This window comes from Pituophis catenifer, unplaced genomic scaffold (assembly GCF_029215685.1).
Source record: "Pituophis catenifer annectens isolate HBS135680 unplaced genomic scaffold, rPitCat1.0.hap2 SCAF_7, whole genome shotgun sequence".
Taxonomy (NCBI): Eukaryota; Metazoa; Chordata; class Lepidosauria; order Squamata; family Colubridae; genus Pituophis; species Pituophis catenifer.
Genome location: NW_027256887.1, coordinates 4,169,820 through 4,193,519, shown reverse-complemented (window position 1 = coordinate 4,193,519; position 23,700 = coordinate 4,169,820). Strand labels below are relative to the sequence as shown.

The window sequence follows — 23,700 nt, the reverse complement described above, 5'->3', positions numbered from 1 at the left end:
CCAACCATCCATCCATTATTTATGTATCTATCAATTATCTATCATTTATCTGTGTTATCTATCTATCTATGCTATAAGTCACCCATCTATCCATCTATCCAACACACGACTCGACTGAAGAACTGGTGGCCGCCTGGGAAAGGGCGGCCGCTGGAGCTTTGGACCGCGTCGTGCCTTTGCGGCCTCTGACCCGATGCCGATCTCAATTAGCTCCTTGGTTCTCTGAGGAGCTGAGAGAGATGAAGCGTCGGAAAAGACGCCTAGAGAGCATTTGGAGGACTAGTCAATCCGATTCTGACCGGACACAGGTGAGGTCTTATATCAAGACCTACCTAGTGGCGATAAAAGCGGCAAAATCTAACCATTTTTCCGCTCTTATTGCATCTGCAGAGAACCGCCCAGCTGCCCTGTTTAGGGTGACCCACTCCCTTCTTCGGGGGGGAGTACGGGAAGATCCCTTGCAGGGTCGTGCTGAGGATTTTGTGCAATTCCTGCATGATAAAGTCGCTCGGATTCGGGATGGCTTGAACTCCGATTGGATGAGTCCACGGGAGGAGACCGGGGCAGGTCTTGAGAATGTTATCTGGGAGGAGTTTGATCCTGTGACTCCCGAGGATGTGGACAGAGTTCTGGGTAAGATTAGTGCCGCCACGTGTTTATTGGACCCGTGCCCCTCCTGGTTGGTACTGGCCTCCCGGGAGGTTACACGAGGCTGGCTCCAGGGGATTATAGATGCTTCTCTGAGTGAGGGTGCCTTTCCTGCCGCCTTGAAAGAGGCGGTGGTGAGGCCCCTCCTCAAGAAGCCTTCCCTGGACCCGGCTGAATTAGCTAACTATCGTCCAGTCTCCAACCTTCGTTTTGTGGCGAAGGTTGTTGAGAGCGTGGTGGCACGACAACTTTCCCGACACCTGGATGAAGCTATCTATCTAGACCCGTACCAGTCGGGCTTCAGGCGGGGGTACAGCACAGAAACGGCATTGGTCGCGTTGGTGGATGATCTCTGGAGGGCTCGGGACAGGGGTTGCTCCTCTGTCCTAGTCCTATTAGATCTCTCAGCGGCTTTTGACACCATCGACCATGGTATCATGCTGCAGCGGTTGAGGGGGTTAGGAATAGGGGGCACCGTTTTGCGGTGGTTCTCCTCCTTCCTCTCCGACCGCTCGCAGTTTGTGTTATCAGGGGGACAGAGGTCGACCTCGAGGCATCTCACATGGGGGGTGCCGCAAGGGTCAGTCCTCTCGCCCCTCCTGTTCAATATTTATGTGAAGCTGCTGAGTGAGATCATCCGTGGTTTTGGGGTGAAGTGCCATCTGTACGCTGATGATACTCAGCTGTACATCTCCACCCCAGACCACCCCAACAATGCCCTTGATGTGATGTCTCGCTGCCTGGAGGCCGTGCGGGTCTGGATGGGGAGGAACTTGCTCAGACCCAACCCCTCCAAGACCGAGTGGCTATGGCTTCCGGCGCCCCGATATAGTCAGCAGGTGCCATCGCTGACTATTGGGGGTGAATCTCTGCCCCCCACAGAGAGGGCTCGCAATCTAGGTGTCCTTCTAGATGCACGGCTGTCTTTAGAAGAGCATATGACGGCCGTGGCCAGGGGGGCCTTTTATCAGGTTCGCCTGATTCACCAGTTGCAGCCCTTTCTGGATCGGGACGCCCTACGCACGGTCACTCATGCCCTTGTTACTTCCCGGTTGGACTATTGTAATGCTCTCTACATGGGGCTCCCCTTGAAGAGCACTCGGAGGCTCCAACTGGTCCAGAATGCTGCCGCGCGGGTGGTTATGGGCACAACTCGTTGTGCCCATGTGACACCCCTCCTGCGCGAGCTGCACTGGCTCCCAGTGGTCTTCCGGGTGCAATTCAAGGTGTTAGTTACCACCTTTAAAGCACTCCATGGCATAGGACCCGGGTACCTCCGAGACCGTCTCCTGCCACCAATAGCCTCCCACCGACCAGTCCGTTCCCACAGGGAGGGTCTCCTCAGGGTGCCGTCAACCAAGTTATGTCGACTGGTGGCGCCCAGGGGGAGGGCCTTCTCTGTGGGAGCCCCATCCCTGTGGAACGAACTGCCCCCGGAAATTCGTAAGATCTCCGACCTCCGGGCGTTTCGCTGCTCACTGAAGACCCTATTATTCCGCCAGGCCGGACTAACAACACAATAGCTTTTAAATTGGGATATTTAAATTTATTGGGGTTTTAAATCTGAGCCACTTTATTTAATTATTTTAAATTTTATATTGTTGTTTTGTTTGTGTTTTTAAACAGGCTGTACACCGCCCTGAGTCCTTCGGGAGAAGGGCGGTATAGAAATAAAATTATTATTATTATTATTATTATTATTTATCATTTATATATATTATCTGTCATCTCTACTATCAATGTTATCTATCTGTCCAACCATCCATCTATTATTTATGTATCTATCATTATTATTATTTATCTGTATTATCTATCTTCTCTACCCATCTATGCTATTTATCTGTCCTCCATCCACTCATCCATTATTTATTGTTTATCTACATATATTACCTATCATCTTTATCTAGCTATCCTGCTGACTGAGGAATTCTGGAAGTCCACAAATCAAAAAGGTTGCCCCCCCCCCCCCCCCGGCTTGAGAAATTTCTCAACGCAAGAGGGGAGGTATTTTTCGTACTGTATCACTTCTTAAATGCCATCACTATTGTCTTGGTCTCTTAGTTGCTGTCATGGTGGATGCTTCTTCCCATTTTCAATCTCTATTTTTAAACTCTTCCTTTAGTTTAGTCCATTATTAATACATACCATCCAATCAACGTGGTATGTAAACAGTGGAAAGCTTTTGAAGTATCATCATAGGTTCGTAATGCCTGTTATTTTTAGCTTTCCATCTCAAAGGAGAAAACATCTTTAGCAGACATGTTAACTCTTCGGGGACCAGTAATGGCTAATAATAACTCCAAACATATTATTAGGTTGGACAGAACTGGAGACAATTAAAGGTGACTCTGTTTCCATATATAGAAACGTTTACTGGTGTTTTTACATTTTGCAAATGCCCCTGGTTGCATTTTGGACTGTGCTGAGTAATTGGATAGCCACCATCAAGCTATCTTAAATCAACTAGAAATGCTAAATCTGTGAATGACAATCCCCCAAGTACAATATTTTTTCGGTTTTCTCAGTGTAACTACTACAGTAGGCTTAAACCAGCATAGGGAGTCTTCTGACAGAAGGGCACATTTAGCAAATGGACTGAAAAAATGGATGGGTGTATATATTCAGGAGCTCAGGAGAACTTTCATGGGTGGTGTAAGACAGTGAGAATTATTGGTGGATGGATGGATGGATGGATAGAGAAATAATGGATGGATAGAGAGATAGGTGGGTGGGTGGATAGATGAATGTATGGATGGATAGAGGGATTGATGGATGGATAGGGAGATAATGGATGGATAGATGGGTAGATGGATGGATGGATGGGTGGATAGAGGGATTGATGGATGGATAGAGAGATAATAGATGGATAGAGAGATGGATGGATGGATGGACGGATGGATAGAGAAATAATGGATGGGTAAATGGATGGGTGGGTGGGTGGATGGATGGCTAGAGGGATGGATGAATGGATAGAGAGATAGATGGATAGAGAGATGGATGGATAGATGGGTGGGTGGGTGGGTGGATGGAGAGATGGATGGATGGATAGATAGATAGAAAGATGGATGGATAGACAGATAGATGATGGATGGAGAGATGGATGGACTGACGTACATAGAGAGATAATAGATGGATGGGTTATAGAAAGATAGATGGACGGATAGATAGATAGATAGATAGATAATAGGATGGATGGATGGATGGAAGGATAGAAAGATGGATCGATGGATAGCCATAAATTTGAAACAAATAAATAAAACCCCTTCTTCAGTGGTTATTCCCACCTAAATAAGAACTCATTTCATTCCTCTCTTTAATATTTCAAACCAGTTAATTTGATTTGCCACAGTGAAGAATTTGCCACAGATAACCAGAATACAGTTTCAGAAATGCCTTCAAATCCGGGGAAGGCAAGAAATCACATTTTGCACAACTACAGTATGCCTTTCCCCCCCCCTCATGTCTCTTCCCTGAAGATCTATTTCCGGTGTTATGCTCACTAATTGCTTGAAATAATAACAGTAGAACGAATGCCGAGATAGAAACATTGATTTGCTCGAGTGCCAGAATTCCAAGGATCCAATTTCTTGTGTCTTGATGGATTGAGCGTAATATTAGCGTCACTTGAAAAGAACTGTTTCGTCTATCGCTATCCGTGACAAGACCGATCTGTCGCTTCGCCCGTTGTCCAAATCGGTTGAATGTACTTCACATATAAAGTTATTTGTCTTTCAGGTACTACAGCGCAACTATCATGCAGATGTCGGGTGTCCGAGATGACCGCCTGGCTATCTGGCTTGCTGCTCTGACGGCCTTCACTAATTTCATTTTCACGCTTGTGGGAGTCTGGCTTGTAGAAAAAGTCGGCCGGCGCAAACTTACCCTGGGGAGTTTAGCGGGTATGTAAGAATGGACGGAAACAAATGGAAGAACATTTGAAAATGGACCGTAGAGATTTGGTCTCGGGGTTAACGCATCAGGTTAGAAATTAGGAGATGGAGAGTTCTAGTCCCGCCTTAGGCAGGAAAGTCAGCTGGGTTACCTTGGGCCAATCACCAGAAGACAGGGAGTTCTAGTCCCGCCTTAGGCAGGAAAGTCAGCTGGGTTACCTTGGGCCAATCACCAGAAGACAGGGAGTTCTAGTCCCGCCTTAGGCAGGAAAGTCAGCTGGGTGACCTTAGGCCAATCACCAGGAGACGAGGAGTTCTAGTCCTGTCTTAGCCATGAAAGCCAGCTGGGTAACCTTGGGCCAATCACCAGGAGACGGGGAGTTCTAGTCCCATCTTAGCCATGAAAGCCAGTTCCCTCTCAGGCCCCCTTTTCGCTGGTAGAGAAGAGGCCGTCACGGCCAAAAACGCAGCTTCGACAAGTGACACGGAGCTGGGCACACCCCCCCCCCGGCCCCTAGGTCAAACACAACCCTGATGCGACCCTCAATGAAATTGAGTTTGACACCCCTGAAGTAAGTGATTCACTTAACAATGGGGGGGGGCAGACAAATTCATTTTTTTTTTAAATTTGATTTATATGCTGCCCTTCTCCAGAGACTCAGGGTGGCTTACAATGCGTTAAGCAATAGCCTTCATACTTTTGTATATTTATACAAAGTCATCTTATTGCCCCCATAATCTGGGTCCTCATTTTACCTACCTTAGAAAGGATGGAAGGCTGAGTCAACCTTGAGCCTGGTGAGATTTGAACTTGCAGTAATTGCAGGCAGCGGATGTAAGTGGATGTTAATTAGTCTGCTGAGCCACCAGAGCTCCTTTGACACATGTTTTACACATTTTACACATGTTTCACTTCGCCACGGAAGCGTTGGGCTCAATTATGGTCATAAATCAAGGACTACCTACCTATGTGTATGCGTGAATTTTGTACAGTATCTTGAAATGAAGCTGGATTTTTTTTGTGTGTGTTTTTTTTAATAGGCACTACTGTGGCCCTGGTTGTTTTAGCTTTGGGTTTTTTGCTGTCGGCTCAAGCTTCCCCACAAGTCACTCTTAACCCTGAAAGCCAGTCGGCTCAAAACTCCACCTGCACAAAATACAGGTAAGTCATTTTGATTCGCTCATTAAACCTTTGAAGCTTCTGCAGTGGTTCTAAGACGAAAGACGGTACAACGAACGTTCGCATTAGTTAAGAATTTACAATTAGTCAAGCGTTTTGGGCGCAAAAATCCCGAATCCAGGAGCAGTCTTGATATCTCTTTGAATATTTTAATTGGCACTATTCAAATATTAAGAAAAACATACCCTAATTATTTTTTCCCACAGTGAAGGGTAACACAAGAATGTAAAACGAAGACCTCTTTTAAGCTAATATTCAAAACTGCAGTTTTTGATTCAATCGTTCCAAGGTTGTTTTAATAGAACTTTTTTTTTTGTAGACGAGTCCTAAATAGTTCCAGATAACAGCAATTCTTTAACCATGTACATCTTTTGCCTTAACTTAATTTCTCTTCTCATGTTATTGCTGTTCGATTAAGGTTTTTTTTGTTCCCAACGTACGGAGAATATTCTGTGATTCTCTCTGCTAGTTCCTTCAGTATTTTAGGATGCAGTCCAGCTATGACCCTGATAAATTACCTTTGATCCTTCTTGACTATCAGAATAGAATAGAATAGAATAGAATAGAATAGAATAGAATAGAATAGAATAGAATACAATACAATACAATACAATACAATACAATACAATACAATACAATACAATACAATACAATACAATAGAATAGAATAGAATAGAATAGAATAGAATAGAATAGAATAGAATAGAATAGAATAGAATAGAATAGAATAGAATAGAATAGAATAGAATTCTTTATTGGCCAAGTGTGATTGGACACAAGGAATTTGTCTTGGTGCATATCCTCTCAGTGTACATAAAAGAAAAGATACGTTCATCAAGAATCATAGGGTACAACACCTAATGATAGTCATAGGGTACAAATAAGCAATCAGGAAACAATATCAATATAAATTGTAAGGATACAAGCAACAAAATTACAGTCATACAGTCATAAATGGAAGGAGATGGGTGATGGGAATCATGAGAAGATTAATAGTAGTACAGACTTAGTAAATAGTTTGACGGTGTTGAGGGAATTATTTGTTTAGCAGAGTGATGGCGTTCGGGAAAAAACTGTCCTTGTGTCTAGTTGTTCTGGTGTGCAGTGCTCTATAGCGTCGTTTTGAGGGTAGGAGTTGAAACAGTTTATGTCTAGGATGCGAGGGGTCTGTAGATATTTTCACAGTCCTCTTTTTGACTCGTGCAGTATACAGGTCCTCCATGGAAGGCAGGTTGGTAGCCATGGTTTTTTCTGCAGTTCTAACAATCCTCTGAAGTCTGTGTCTGTCTTGTTGGGTTGCAGAGCCAAACCAGACAGTTATGGAGGTGCAGATGACAGACTCAGTAGTTCCTCTGTAGAACTGGATCAGCAGCTCCTTGGGCAGTTTGAGCTTCCTGAGTTGCCGCAGAAAGAACATTCTTTATTGTGCTTTTTTGATGACATTTTTGATGTTAGGTGTCCATTTTAGATCTTGCGATATGGTAGAACCTAGAAATTTGAAGGTCTCTACTGTTGACACTGGGTTGTCTAGTATTGTGAGAGGTGGAAGTATGGGAGAGTTTCTCCTAAAGTCCACCACCATTTCTACGGTTTTGAGTGTGTTCAGTTCCAGATTGTTCCGGTTGCACCACGAGGCTAGTTGTTCAACCTCCCGTCTGTATGCGGATTCATCATTGTCTCGAATGAGACCGATCACTGTTGTGTCGAACTTCAGTAGTTTAACAGAGGGATCGTTTGAGATGCAGTCATTGGTATACATTGGTATTAAGTTGCAGCTGCCTTGTTTTCCCAAGTGTTATGATAATGTTTGTAACATCCCCAAAGGAAATATTTTTTGTTGCTTCTGATTTCTATTACGAGACCTTTTAACAAGATGATAACGAGCCCAGAGACAAAAAACATATGAAGAACGGTTTGCAGGGTATGGACTCTAGACTGGGTATGGCCAGTCTAGAGAAAATGCACGGTCACTCAAACACTCGTCACTTCTTGTCTGGACTATTGTAACGCTCTCTACATGGAGCTCCCCTTGGGGTGCACCCGGAGGCTTCAACTGGTGCAGAATGCGGCCGCGCGGGGGATTATGGGAGCGACTGGGCGCTCCCATGTGACTCCTCTCCTGCGCGAGCTGCATTGGCTTCCGGTGGACTTCCGGGTGTGCTTCAAGGTATTGGTGATCACCTTTAAAGCGCTCCATGGCTTAGGGCCGGGGTACTTACGGGACCATCTTCTGCCACCAATTGCCTCCCACCGGCCAGTTCGCTCCCACAGAGGTGCCGTCGGCCAGACAATGTCGGCTGGCGACCCCTAGGGGGAGAGCCTTCTCTGTGGGGGCACCTACCCTCTGGAACAATCTACCCCCAGAGATACGAGTGATCCCAGACCTCTGGACTTCTCGTCGGGCTCTCAAAACCTATTTCTTTCAGTTAGCCGGGCTGTCCTGATTTTATGGTGGGTTTTTAAAATTTGAAATTGGTTTTGAATTGAAATGTTTTAAATTATGGGCCAAACTTATTTAACTATTTTAAATCTATTTTAACTTTTGTGTACAAATGTTTTACTTTGGCTGTTCACCGCCCTGAGTCCGAAAGGAGAAGGGCGGTATAGAAGTCTGAAAAATAAAATAAAATAAAAATAAAAGAAACACTAGGGCACTGATGATGAACCTTTTTGGCACCGAGTGCTGAAAAGGTCACGCGGAAACGTTACATGCGTGCACTCATCGGGGCCACACTCTGGAAAAACCGAACTTCCGGGTACCAGCGCGCATGCATGCTCTATGATCAGCTGCTGGCACACATGCGCAGGCCGGTTTTGGGCACTGCTGCATGCGCGAAGGGATCGCTCTTTGGAAAAGACTAACTTCCGGGTTCTGGTACACATGCGCACCCGACAATCAGCAGGTCAATGCGCATGCGTGCACTGGTTTTCGTCACTGCCGTGCATGCGTAGGACAGCTGATCATCGTGCACACATGCGCACCAGAAACCCAGAAGACAAACAGGCAAGTCCGCGTGTGCAGGGCGACATGGCGACATGGCTTTGCTTACCACTTCGGGCACGCGTGCCATAGGTTCGCCATCACGGGACGGGGGGGGGGATGACTGGGGGGGGTGTTCCAGTATTTGAGGGACTGCCACAAAGAAGAGGAGGTCCGCTTATTTTTCAAAGCACCAGAAGGCAGGACAAGAAACAATGGATGGAAATTAATCAAGGAGAGAAGCAACCTGGAACTAAGGAGAAATCTCCAGACAGTGAGACCAATTAGCCAGTGGAACTACATGCCTCCAGAAGTTGTGAATGCTCCAACACTGGAAGTTTTTAAGAAGAGATTGGACAACCATTTGTCTGAAGTGGTGTAGGGTTTCCTGCCTCAGCAGGGGGTTGGACTAGAAGACCTCCAGGGTCCATTCCAGCTGTTTTCTGATTGATTGATTGATTGATTGGTTGGTTGATTGATTGATTGAGCCAGCTCATCCTAAGCTTCCATCTTTTGACACCATTCATACAGGAATGGAATAAAGTACTTCATTCTACAGCTAGTCCTTGATTTACGACCACAATTTAAGCCAAAATTTTCATTGCGAAGGAAATTAAATGAGTTTTTCCCCAGTTTACGAACTTGCTTTCACAAGTCGTTGGTCTGTGGTTGACTTTAAACAGCCGCTAAAGAAATGGTTGTAAATTGAGAGCTACCTGTCATAGAATCTCTTTGCCAGTAAAGAATAAGAATAAGAATAATTTTATTTCTATACCGCCCTTCTCCCAAAGGACTCAGGGCGGTGTACAGCCTATTAAAAGCACAAGACAAACATCAATTAAAATAATTTAAAATTATTAAATAATTCAGCTCAATTTAAAACCCCAGAAATTTAAAACACCCAATTTTAAATTATTATGTTGATAGCCCAGCCTGGCGGAACAACAGGGTCTTGAGTGCACAGCGAAATGCCTGGAGGTCGGAGATCTTACGCACTTCCGGGGGTAGTTCATTCCACAGGGCTGGGGCTCCCACAGAGAAGGCCCTCCCCCTGGGTGTCGCAAGCCGACATAACTTGGCCGATGGCACCCTGAGGAGACCCTCTCTGTGGGAACGGACTGACCGGTGGGAGGCTATTGGTGGCAGAAGTCGGTCTCAAAGGTACTCGGGTGCTATGTCATGGAGCGCTTTAAAGGTGGTGACCAACACCTTGAATTGTACCCGGAAGACCACTGGGAGCCAGTGCAGCTCGCGCAGGAGGGGTGTAACGCGGGCACAATGAGTTGTGCCCATAACCACCCGCGCGGCCGCATTCTGGACCAGCTGGAGCCTCCGAGTGCTCTTCAAGGGGAGCCCCATGTAAAACCTGTTTACCATGAGAGGTCTTGGGTCCCTCTTCGCTAAATCTTTTCAGGCCAAAGCTGGATTTCTGAAGGACGTTTTAACTTGGATTCCTGCATTGAATTGATCTCGATGCCATAAATAGCTCCTTCTCCTTTACGATTCATATCGTCAGATGGGAGTAACAATACATCGTTCTATAGGCACGCTAACTGGCAAGTTGATACAAGCAGTATTGATTTAACGTGTTAAATCAGGAGGGTGTGAATTTGATCCTAGGTAGAGGCAGATATTTCTCTCTCTGGGCATAATAAGAATATATCTGCTGAACAAAAAACTCCTCATTAGCAACAGGAAGGGCATCCGGCCAGTAAACACTCAGTTCCATTGAGTTACCCAGACTCCACTCCGCAAGGGATTATGGGGTCCAGGGGTGGGCTTCACATAATTTAACAACCCGTTCGTCCAGCACTAAAAATGTGAGTGAGCGCACACGCTCACTTCGACCCGCACGCGCCTTCCACGTGCATGCGCTTTCCTTGCGCACGCGGCTTACATGCATGCATGCGTGCGGCTTAGAAAACATGGCTGAATAGGACGGCATAGTAGCCAGCCCCCCCCGACACCCCCTCCTGAGGTCACAACTACCGGTTTTCCCGAACTGTTCCGAACCGGCTGAATCCCACCATTGATGGGGTCATTAAAAGATGATGATGATAAACGAATGTAGTCTACAAAATTCCATGATATTTCTTTAAAGGAAGCTTAATATACGATTCTCATGTTGTGCATCTTGTGTCCCGGCGGTACATGATTGCTCTCCAGTATTACTAAATTAAGCTCGAAAACAGAATCAGCAACCGGGTGATAAGTTGGTCGCACAATTTAGGAAAGCAATTTCATGCCTGCGTTTTGTTCCAACGTGGGCTGTTTTAAGGGCAAATTGCAGGAATCTCTTAGATGTGAACTCTTTAATTACAAACATCATCTGCAGATGATTAAAAAGTTGCTTTAACTCCAATTATGGAGCAAATCAACACAGAAATTAAGCCTGGGAAACTTAATGGGTGAGCAAGAATTGTTCAAAATTACATCCATAACATCATCTGGCAACATAACGTAAATATGATTTTAGTTTGCCATCCATTAACGAAGTTGAAAGGGACAGAAATAATGCTTGTGTTCGCAACTATGCCAGACTCATTATTCTTCATTAGATGGAATTAAGCCTTGGTATTACTAATAGGGCTGTACAATTTATTGATAATGTAACACATTATAGGAAAAATTGGTACATACCAGTGGTGAAATCCTCAGAAGTGAGACCGGTTCACTTCGCGTGCATGCGCAGTACTTGCCAAACACAGGCTTCACGCCCATGTGCAGCGTTGAGAAAGGAGGCTTAAGGTAAGTAGAATAGTGAGGGGGTGGAACAGCTGTGCCGCACGATTTATATTAGCTAGAAAGCAGGATTTCTTGCTTTCTAGCAGGAAATAGCACAGCTGATCGTTGGAAATACCAGTTCAGACAAACTGGTAGCATTTTTTTTACTACCGGTTCTCCCGAACCGGTAGCATTTCACCCCTGGTCCATATGTAGATGGTAGTTATTAAAGTGTGCTGAAATTAGCTTGAATTGTATGCAGTTTTATAAACATTCTGGATTGGCATGAATACAAGCCTGTAAAGACTTATGAATTGCTGTCCAACTAAATTTTTTTAATCGTCCATTTTTATTTTTTTTTTGGGTTGGGTTGTTTTTCTGCTGCTTTTTGACCCTTTCATTATGAGACGCACTTGAATTTGATATAATAATTTTGATATAGCATCTCCATGATATAAATGAGTCGTTGTTGAATCAATGCGGTCTTACTAAGGAATTTCTCACAGAAGGAGAGAAACATGGGATGCTTCTGGGTACCTTACTTTATTTTATTTTTTTAATTTTATATAAGATTCATCCAATTGATAGAAGAGAATATAGGTTGGGGTGTCAAACCCAAGGGCCGGGGGGCCAGATCTGGCTCGCGGGGTGCTTAGATCTGGCCCGCGGGGCTGCCCTGCCAACAGTGAAGGACTGGCCCGTGAGGCCTCTGCCGGTAAAAATGGAGCTTGGTGTTCTGTCCCCGTACCCCACACGCACCCCCACAGATGGGCCGGAGTTAATAAGCCACACGACAAAACTCTTTGAAGATAAAGCTGGCAGCAACCCAGTGGCTAGCTGCCAATTCAGACTTTACTCACACAAAACAAAGATTAGACTGCAAGCATTCCGATAAAACAGGCAGAGTTTCAGCAATACAAGGATTAGTCCAAATGCAGTCCAATAAAGCAGGCAAAGTCCAGTAACGCAGAGATCATGGAGTATTTCCAGTTTTTGCTCGTCACAAACTGAACCGGCCACCACACCCACATTTATACCCTGTGGGGTGTGGTCCAGTGACTCAGCTAATCTCTGGCACGCTTCCCCTCTGCTGTGCACACTTCTCCCTGCGTCTCTGCCGAGGGTCCAGCCAGCACTTATCTCCTTCGTCGCTGTCCACCTGTGGCTGCAGGGACGTGCTTGGCTCTGAGCCTATCTTTTGGCCTTCGGTGTCCTCCGGAGGCATTGCCAGAGAGGAGGGTCCTGGAGAGGGAGGCCTTGCCAACTCCTCTCCCTCACTCTCAGAGTCTGCATCTGTCGATAGCCCAGGCTCAGGCAACGGAGCCACAACACTTGGGAGGGCTGCACGTAGCCCTCCCAATTCTGTTTTCACTTGCAGATGGTTGCAGGAGGCTGTCGCAGCCTAAAACGGAACTTGGGAGCCCATTTTTGCTGGCAGAGTGCTCGGGCCACCACAGGCTCCCCTGACACGAGCGACGTCGAGCTGGTGATGCCCCCCCCCTCCGGCCACTCCCCCACCCCACCTCCCCAAGGTCAAACACAACCCTGATGCAGCCCTCAATGAAATTGAGTTTGACACCCCTGATATAGGTAGTCATCAACGTACGACCACAAGCGAGCCCAGCATTTCTGTGGTTAAGCAAGACCATTGTTAAGTGAACGTTGCTCCGTTTTACGACTTTTTTTTTTTTTTTTTTGGATATACTTATTAAGTGGATCACTGCCGTTGTTTAAGTTAGTAACCGGATCGTGTGAAATGAATCTGATTTCCCCACTGACTTTGCTTGTCAGAAGGTCTCAAAAGGGGTTCGCATAACCCCGAGATACTACAACCATCATGAGTACAAATCAGTTTTGATTCCACAAACAATGGGGATGCTTGAATTGGTTGTGAGTATGAAAACGGTTCTGAGTCATTTTTTTCACAGAAAAAAAATTAGAGAAAATAAGGACCGGGGGTGGGATATGTTAGCTGTCAAGTTCCGATGTTATCTCAAATAAATTTCATTCTCAAACACAAAGTCTTTGATGAAATCTATTATTTATTGAAGAATAAAGATCTAGTCCTGAACTCATTTGCAGCCGAAACTGATCCTCTGATCCCAAACCCCTCCCTTTCCGTTCCTCAAATCTCAGTGTCTCATTGGCCATCTTCCAAGTCCATCTTTCATCTCAGCTACTTCACGTCACAGGAATTCCCCCCTCCCCACATCACCTAGGTGACGTTATCTGCCGGGGAAAAGAACTGGGTGAAAAGCCAAGCTACTACTTCTAACAGGTTCTTTCTCTTTCATTTTTTTTTTCCCACTCATTCATATTAGCGCTGGGGAAATCATAGTTTGGAGCGCTGACATTATCAGTATTTTAGTATTTGAGGGGCTGTCACAAGGAATTGAAGGTGAACTTATTTTCCAAAGCATCAAAAGGCAAGACAAGAAACAATGGATGGAAACTAATCAAGGGGAGAAGCAACCTTAGAACTAAGGAGAAATTTCCTAACGGTGAGAGCAATTCATTAGTAGAACGACTTGCCTCCAGAAGTTGTAAACGCTCCATCACTGGAGGCTTTCAAAAAGTGACAGGACAACCATTTGTCTCAATGAGCCAAGGTGGCGCAGTGGTTAGAGTGCAGTACTGCAGCTGCTTCAGCTGACTGCTAGTTCAGCAGATCAGCGGATCAAATCTCACCGGCTCAAGGTTGACTCAGCCTTCCATCCTTCCGAGGTGGGTAAAATGAGGACCCAGATTGTTAGGGGGCAATATGCTATTTAGTATACTGTCTTTGGTGTAAGCCGCCCAGAGTCCACGGAGAGTGGGCGGCATAGAAATATGACAAACAAACAAACAAATCAATCAATCAATGGTATAGGTCTCCTGTTTGTATAGGAGGTTGGACTAGAAGACCTCTGAGGTGCCTTTGATGAAAAGGACTAAGGGTGACATAATAGCAGCAGTCCAGGACAAGGAGCAACGGATGGAAACTAATCAAGGAGAGAAGCAGGGGTGAAATCCAGCAGGTTCTAACAGGTTCTGGAAAACCTGTAGCGGAAATTTTGAGTAGTTCGGAGAACCGGCAAATACCACCTCTGGTTGACCCCAGAATGGGGTGGAAATGGAGATTTTGCAATATCCTTCCCCCAGGAGGTGAGGGAATGAAGATTTTGCAGTATCCTTCCCCTGCCACGCCCCCAAAAATGATATAGGATTTCCTGCTTGAACCTACAAGGTCCCTTCAAATTCTGTCATTCTGAGTTCTAAAAACATATTTTATAATGAAAAAAATTATGGTTTAAAAAAACCCGAAGGATTTGACCCAGAGATGTTCAGAAGAAACTTTAAAATGCCTGCTCAAGCCGTTTTCCCTTGCTCTAATCAACATGTAATTAAAATTTGATTGGGAAGTTCATGCCGTAGAGCTGAAGGATGGCTTGGTAATAAATCCTGAAATTAGCTAAGCAGTAAAAGCCATTTTGGGGTTGTTGCACTTAACTTAGCTTTTAGCACATTTCTCTTTATTAAATCTCGTAATTTAATTTAAAACGCCAGAGGGGTAGCAGGCCAGTTTTCTCAACTCAAAAGAGAGTTTACGCGTCTGATATTTTAAAAATAAATATTGATATTCCTTTCCGGACAGCTGGTCATTTGCATCCTTTTAGAGGGTCATTGAGGCCACTTGGAGGTTTATCTGTGTTCTCAGCAGTGGTGGATTCCTCCCGGTTTGGTCCGGTTTGGCCGAGCCGGTAGCGGTGACGATATGATGTCACTGAACCGGTTCTTTCCCCCCCGCCCCCCCCACGTTATTCTTACCTTTTATTTGGTCCCACCCCCAATCTATTGCTGCCTCCTGAGTCCCAGCTGATGACTAGAGGGAAAAAAATTGTTTAAACTCTTGCCGCGGGGCTTCAAAGGGCCGTCCTACAGCTGCTCAGTGTTAAAAGCAAACAAATGAGTCGGGTTGTAAGTGCGAGGACCTTCCAGAAATGACTCTGACCAGCTAGCCACGCCCACCTAGTCACATGACCTCAAGCCACACCCACAAAATAAGCCATGCCCACAGAACCGGTAGTAAAAAAAATTTAGAACCCACCCCTGGTCCTCAGGGTTTCCAGACTTTTAGCTATACAATTTCGGATGAAGATCCTTTGAACGGTGTGGGAGTAGGAACGGATTTCCAGAGGCAAAAATTGCAGACTACAGGAATCATTTGCACCACTCAGGTGACCCTGAGGACACAGAAAAACCTCCAAGGGGCCTCAACGACCCTCGAAAAGGATGCAAATGACCAGCTGTCCGCAAGGAATATCAATCCTTCCACTCTCCACCATCCAGTCAGAGCTGAAGAAGCTTCTTGGATGAGAAGCGAAACGTCTTCAAAAGAAAAAAAACAAGAAAGTCCTGAAAAAGCATCTTTTTGGGATTGCAATAGGTGTTTTCTAAAAAAACTGGATGTATTCCCGTAACTTCCCATCCCATTCCTATATTATTCCCTTCTTGGTATTCTCTGCTTCTGTCTGCTCGGAGACAATAGCCAGAAATATTTGCTAAAATATTTGTTATTAATGAAAGCAAGCAGGTTTTATCATCCAGAACTCCCATACCTCATTATATAGAGAGAGATATGGCTTGGAAGATTCAGTTGGTGCACTTTATGCTTGAAATGCTAAATATTATTTTACAAGCAGGGAGAAACCACTATTTGGCATCTGCTTTTCGATATTTGTTAAAGATTTGGAAGTAAATCCTGTTCAGGCACCATGGCTTCAATTAATTTTAATTGCATTCTACCAATTCCTTCTTTCATCAATGTTTATTTAGTACAAGTGTCGTTTTCATAATTGGAATTTTATTTTTTCTTGGGATTTTTCTCCCCTTTTCCACAGCATGCTTTCTGAAAAATCTTTAAAACTTGTGTCTGTAATTTCTCTCTGTAATTTTCTCTCTGTAATTTTTTCTATACTTATGGGAAGTAACATTTGGATCTGCCTTTTATATGTGATTTTTTTCCCCCTCTGGCAATTATCTTTATCCGCTTATCAAATAAGCTAAAAGGACTAAGCTAAAAATCCATTATTTAATATATTAATTAGAATAAAGTTGTTCTTTGTTTTGAATCAGTGCTTTTGATGTAATATCAACGATTCATTTAAATCTAAACGTAGTATGATTTTAAGAAGAATACAAGTAGCATCTTAATTTTATTTATTTATATTGCATTCTTCATTATTTTTACAAATAACTCAAGGCAATAAATTTAGCCAACACACTTTCCTCCTTTTGTTTTTCCCCATAACAACAACCCTGTGAGGTGGGAAGAAAGAGAATGACCAGCCCAAAGTCACCCAGCTGACTTTCAAGGCTAAGGCGGGACTAGAACTCAATGTCTCTTGCATTGTAGCCCGGTGCCTTAACCACTACGCCAGGGGTGTCAAACTCAAGGCCTGGGGGCCGGACCTGGCCTGGGGGATGCTTAAATCTGGCCCATGGGGCCGCCCTAGAAACAGCAAAGGACCGGCCAGTGATGCCCCTGCCAGTAAAAACGGAGCTCGGGAGGGCCACATGCGGCCCTCCCGAGCTTCATTTTCGCTGGCAGAGGGTTGCAGGAGGCCGTCGCAACCGAAAACGGAGCTCGGGAGCCCGTTTTCACTGGCAGAGTGCTTGGGCCACCAGAGACGCCGCCGACACAAATGACATCAAACTGGCCCCACCCGCCACGGCCACCCCAGTCCCCCCAGATCAAACATAACCCTGATGCAGCCCTCCATGAAATCGAGCTTGACACCCCTGCCTGCTCTCGAGTTGCCATAAGCAAGGGGGGATGGGAAACCAACAAAATGGCACGGCAGCCAAAGATGCACATTCCAGACTTATCTCTCTCAAGGCTGTATCCCAGGGTTACCCACAGCGGCTGGAGGGGAGTGGTCTCTACAACCCGCAAAATTGCTCCGTTGGAGAATGTGATTGATGACACACCTTGGGGAGGAAGGGGGGAAACGGGGTCATGATTGGGGTGTAAATTACGTAGGGTCAGAGCTGGCTTCACTTGGGAACTTGCCGACATGAAGCTCCTAATAAACAACTGGATTTCTTTTGAAGCTTAGCTCGAGGCTCATGATTTAATCAGGGAGAGGTTCACGATTTTCAGGGAGAGGATCTCGTCTTCTGTCACTCCCGTTTTGCGATATGATTCCTCAGGGCTTCCTCTTTAGCCAGGCCGTTATATTTTCATTCATTAATTAATGGTTTTCCAAGAAAAATCAGAAAGTCTAGTTGCCTCTTGAAAAAAAGCACCTTAAGATTCTAGCTTGTCGTTTTGAGAAACCAGCTAACTCCCACTCTCCTTTAATTAACGCTTCTCTTTAAAAAAAGGCTGGCGTTATTTATTCCGATGACTTTTCGTTCTTCGTTTCAGCAATTGTAACGGCTGCATGCTGGATCCAATATGTGGGTTTTGCTACAAACTGAACAAGTCAAGTGTCATCGAATCGTCTTGCGCTCCGGTTAGCAAGAAATCGACAATGGAAGCTGCTTGGGGCAGGTAAGTTATTTTTGGTGCGGCTTAATTTTGTAATTGTAGAAACGCTTTTCGGTGTACTTTAGAAAGAAACGCTGCTGTTTCTTCATTAGTTTTCAGGATGGTACTTACAGTGTTTTTATGAGAAAAGGAATTCTCAGAAAAACACTTTAAGATAAAATCAAGAGCCGTGTTGACGCGGTGGTTAGAATGCAGTACTGCAGGCTGCTTCTGCCGGCTGCCGGCAGTTCGATTCTCACTGGATCACGGTTGACTCGGCGTTCCATCCTTCCGAGGTCGGTCAAATGAGGACCCAGATTGTTGGGGCAATGTGCTGATTCTGTAAACCACTTAGAGAAGGCTGTAAAGCACTGTGAAGCGGTATATAAGTCTAAGGGCTATTGCTGTCTCTGCCATGGTGGCGCAGTAGTTAGAATGCAGTATTGCAGGCTGACTCTGCCCGCTCCCAGCAGTTCAATCCTGACCGGCTCAAGGTTGACTTAGCCTTTTGTCCTTCCGAGGTTGGTAAAATGAGGACCCAGATTGTTGGGGGCAAGAGGCTGACTCTGTAAACCGCCTCTGTTTGCTGTAGGTACAAGAAGCATTTTTATTATATTAAAAGCCGATTGATTGTTTTCATTTTATTACGGAATTATTGTTCCTGGTGACTGTGATTCCATATCATCTGTAGAGGGGGGAAAAAAACCCACATTAACATTCTTTTTTTATATATATATATAAGACTGCAGCTTGATAGCTGCTCCATGGTGCTCTTAGATTAAATTTTAAGGCAGGTTTTACTCAGATATAGAGAAATAAATGCATTGATTTAGCTATGCAATACATGTATACAATGCACACAAGCTCTCTTGTTGAAACAAATCCGTCTACTTCATTGCCACTTTTTCAGTAGGGTTCTTAAATACCAGTCATGACAATAACATTCAGAAGTAAGTCTCCACAGTATTTATTTATTTATCTATTAAATTTATTGGAATGGAACGGAACGGAATGGAACGGAACGGAATGGAATGGAACTGTTCTGCCCCAGATCCGGATTCCCAAGGATTGTGAAATACACCAACGGTCCTTATCAAAGTTATAACATACCAAGAATAAACAAAGTGCGGCAAAGGTTGGCAACCAGCCCAGAAAACAAGATACGATAAGACACTCACTCTCCAAAATGTTCTGTAATAATTACACATTGTTTCCAGCAAGAAATTACTAACTGCGTGCAACTTAAATAGGGTAAGGAAGTGCCCAATTATCCTCAAACCTTACTTTCGAGGAGACCTCCTCCTCCTGAGTAGCCACTCCTGCCTTTTGGCAGCCCTGCGTGTGCTCGAGCATTGAGGAGAGACTCCTCCACTTCACTCTCTTCACTTGAAGGAGCCTCTGGAGGTTCTGAAGGCCCTGGCTGAGTTTCTGCCTTGGCACCACATCCTCTCCAGCCTCCTCGCTGTCCGACGCGAGCGCAGGCTGCGCAGGCTGCTGGCGCGACCCCACACCAGCTTCCTCGTCGTAAGGATCAGCCATGATCCACGCAGGCCGCTGGTGGGCCACATCAGGAACGGAACAGAACAGAACAGAATGGAAAATATGGAATGGAACGGACTAGAATAGAATAGAATGTAGAATAGAACAGAACAATAGAAAATATGGAATGGAATGGATCATACGATCGACCCCTTTTTGCCACCTTCTGAGAAGCAAAATCAATGGGGAAGCCAGATTCGCTTAACAACTGTGTTATTAATTTAACAACTGCAGTGACTCACTCAACAACTGTGGCAAGAAAGGTCGTAAAACAGAGCAAAACTCAGTCAGCAACAGAAATTTTGGACTCAGTTGAGGTTGTAAGTCAAGGACTACCTGTATCTCTTTCTATTGGCAGGAAGCTTTCATCGTTGCTTTTCTATTTTTCGTTTCAATTGTTAAATAACCTTTGGGTGGGATGAATTTTTCCTCAGTCAGTGGTTGTTAGGGCCACACCGAAGAAGAATTAATAGAGCCTCTGACGTTGCAGTGCAAAAGTTTTAATTAGAGGCACAGGAAACGTTTGCTGAATGCAGGATAATTTTGATTATATGTTATATAGAAAGCATTGCAATTTGTGATTGGCGTTCCCCCCCCCCCAACATAGTGCTATTAAACTTCCATAGCATTTTCAGCTGATTGTGAAGGAGAAAGGGCTTTCACACAGGGCGGGAAAGAGGAGCGCATGGGAGGGGGAAGGGAGAAGGCAGGGATGATGGGCTTGGGAGTAGAGGGAAGAAAGGCCCCTCTCAATGGCTCCCTGATGGGTGTGTGTGTGTTTCAGCATAACTCTGGGACGCTTGGGCCATTAAGGAGAGCGAGTGCAGCATCCTAGAGCGGCAATTGTTTGTGATGTCCGTTCCTTTGCAGCTTCCTCTGGAAAGCCAGCTGTAATGCTCGCCCTCCAGTGGACCAATGGGAAAGCGCCTGATGTTCCCTTCTCTTGGCAGAAGGCGCCCCCTGGTGGATTTGGGGCAAAATGCCAGGATTTGTAAACAGGGTGGGAAAGAGGAGTGCATGGGAGGGGGAAGGGAGAGGGCAGGGATGATGGGCATGGGAGTAGGAGGAAGAAAGGCCCCTCTCAATGGCTCCCTGGTGTGTGTGTGTGTGTGTGTGTGTGTGTGTGTGTGTATATATGTGTGTGTGTGTGTGTATGTATGTATGTATCTATGTATGTATGTATATTCAAGCATAACTCTGGGACGGCTCGAGCAATTTCAACCAAACTTGGTGCACAGATAACTTACTTTCTGGAAACAAATACCGTGGGGGTGAGACACCCTTAGCACCCCGAAATCTGTATGTGTGTGTGTGTGTTCCAGCATTACTCTGGAACTCCTCGAGCAATTTCAGGATTGGGATAAAGAAATACCCGGGCAATGCCGGGTTATCAGCTAGTATATTATATAGAAAGCATTGCAATTTGTGATTGTTTCCCCCTCCACACACATAGTGCTATTAAACTTACATAGTATTTTCAGCTGATCACGAAGAAGAAACAGGGCCTTCACCCTGTCAGGGAACTACAGTGTAAGCAATTAAAATCCTCATTTTTTTTAAATAAAAGAGGGTATAACAGAATTCACCCTGGAAACCTTGTCATCCGTCCAACTACGCAAAAAGATATTTTGGATGGGTTCAGGATAGTATTTCATGTTTTTCATAAGACAACTAAGATCTTAGTTTTAACATTGTGTTGGATGGTGGTGAATAATTGATTTCGGAATCTAATAGCATTTTTCAAATTCTGGAGATCGGGTTCCGGTAGAAATTTCATTCTCTAATGGCTAATGGAAGAATTCTTCTTTGTACCCAAGGAAGAAACTAATGCTCAAGCATAGAAGACAACGACAATGATATAGAATACAATTTAATTTTCATTCTCTGGGCTGCATACAATTTAACATTTTTTTAAAAAAAAAATCAGAGAAAACATCTATGGAGATTCTTAATAATCCGGGGCATGGTTGACCCAAAGGTACCCCCGCCCCCCCTCAGGCAACTCATCTTTCTTTGTTTTTTTCTTTGAAAATGTTTTGCTTCGCAACCAAGAACCAAAGAAGCTTCTTAGAACACAGAATAATAGAGTTTGAAGAAGTCTCAGAGGTCCTCTAGTCCAACCCTCTGCTCAAGGGGGAATTCCTGTACCATTTCAGACAAACGGTTAGCCAGTCTCTTTTTGAAAGCCTCCAGTGATGGAGCAGCCACAACTTCTGAATAGAGTAGAATAGGAATGGAAATAGAAATAGAAAGAAATAGAAATAGATTATAGAAATAGAAATAATTATAGAAGTAGATTATAGTATAGAATAGTATAGAATAGAAGTATAGTACAGAAAAGACGTGTAGAAAAGACATATAGAATAGAAAATATGTGCAGAATATAATAGAATGCTGGGTAGAATAGAATAGAATAGAATAGAATAGAATAGAATAGAATAGAATAGAATAATAGAATAGTATAGAATAGAAAAGACATATAGAATAGAATATGGGATGCGGTGGCTCAGTGGCTAAGATGCTGAGCTTGTCGATCGAAAGGTCGGCAGTTCAGCGGTTCGAATCCCTAGTGCCACGTAACGGGGTGAGCTCCCGTTACTTGTCCCAGCTTCTGCCAACCTAGCAGTTCGAAAGCACGTAAAAAATGCAAGTAGAAAAATAGGGACCCCCTTTGGTGGGAAGGGAACAGCGTTCCGTGCGCCTTTGGCGTTTAGACATGCGGGCCACATGACCACGGAGACGTCTTCGGACAGCGCTGGCTCTTCAGCTTTGAAACGGAGATGAGCACCGCCCCCTAGAGTCGGGAACGACTAGCACATATGTGCGACGGGAACCTTTACCTTTACCTTTTATAGAATAGAATACAGAATAGCATAGAATGCTGACTAGAATAGACTAGGCTATAGAATAGAACGTAAAACAGAATAAAACTTTATTGTCACTTTAAATGTATACTAATCAGCATCCATTAAAATAAAATTTCATTGCATTCAGCTCTCAAAAGATAATCCTAGTTCGAATGTACACATACACGTGGCCCCCCCCCAAAAAAAACAAGAATCCTGTGAGTTTAGAAGACGGATGTCATAAGGAACAAAACTGTTCCAGAATCTAATAATTCTTCTATAGATCCTTCGAAACCTCCTCCCAGAGGGGAGCAACAGAAGGTGCGAAGAAGGATCGTAAGCCACCTTTTCCAGGGCTGTTGTACCTTTTGAACAGTCGCTAAAGCAATGTTTGTAAATCGAGAACTACCCGCGGTCCGCGTTATTGACCTGAGATTAAATTTGCTCTCTTGACTTGCATAACCGATCAAATGCTTCTCTGAGCCTCAATTAGTATTCTGAAAAGCGTTGCATGGCTACATCCAAGCAACTGGCCTAACATGAACTTTAAATATATATATATATTATTATCTTTTCCAAACGCTTGTTGTGCCCGTGAATGTGAAAAGCTACTCTCCGCTTCATTAAAACCCTTGGCAATTTTTCCACCGGCTCGCCTCCCCCTTTCCCTTCCTTAATAAACCGTTGTGCTGCATTATAATTTTCTTTATAGCAAGGAGACATTTCCTTAAAAGCTAATATAGCAACGAGCTATGCGGATTTAAAAAAAAAGCTGCTCACTGCAACACACACACACAAATGAATAAAGGCAAACAGGAAGGAGCCTTGGTAGCACAGTGGACTAATGCACTGTTATTAACATCTGCTGCTTGGCAATTACTGCAAGTTCAAATCCCACCAGGCTCAAGGTTGACTCAGCCTTCCATCCTTTCAAAGGTAGGTAAAATGAGGACCCAGATTGTGGGGGCAATAAGCTGACTTTGTATAAAATATACAAAAGTATGAAGGCTATTGCTTAACGCATTATAAGCCGCCCTGAGTCTCCGGAGAAGGGCAGCATATAAATTAAAGCAAAAAAAAAAACCACGAGTAATACCAGTTCATTAAGTACAGGGGTGTCAAACTCAAGGCCTGAGGACCGCATCTGGCCTGTGGGGTGGTTAGATCTGGCCCGCAGGGCTGCCCTGGTGTTGTGGCCCGCCAGTGGATCTGGCAGCAGATTCGGACAGTGAGGAGGTTGGGGAGGAACATGGGCCAGTCCTGGAGTCTGGGGAAGGCTCTGATGAGGGCTCTGCGTTGGAGGCAGAGAGGGGGCCAAGGCCATCTGGTAGTTATTTGCTGCCTCCGGAGCCTCCAGAGTCTGACATCAGGGAGGCAAAAGA

At 44.7% G+C, this 23,700-nt stretch overlaps 1 protein-coding gene across 1 annotated transcript in view; it reads left to right on the top strand.

The window, feature by feature from the left end:
- The window catches only part of SLC2A13 (solute carrier family 2 member 13), a 95,792-nt gene that overhangs the window by 52,720 nt on the left and 19,372 nt on the right, over positions 1 to 23,700 (top strand). The window contains exons 5-7 of the mRNA XM_070947508.1: positions 4,384 to 4,547; positions 5,580 to 5,700; positions 17,832 to 17,957. Of these exons, the coding sequence (XP_070803609.1) occupies positions 4,384 to 4,547; positions 5,580 to 5,700; positions 17,832 to 17,957 (411 nt within the window). The remainder of the gene's footprint in view (positions 1 to 4,383; positions 4,548 to 5,579; positions 5,701 to 17,831; positions 17,958 to 23,700) is intronic.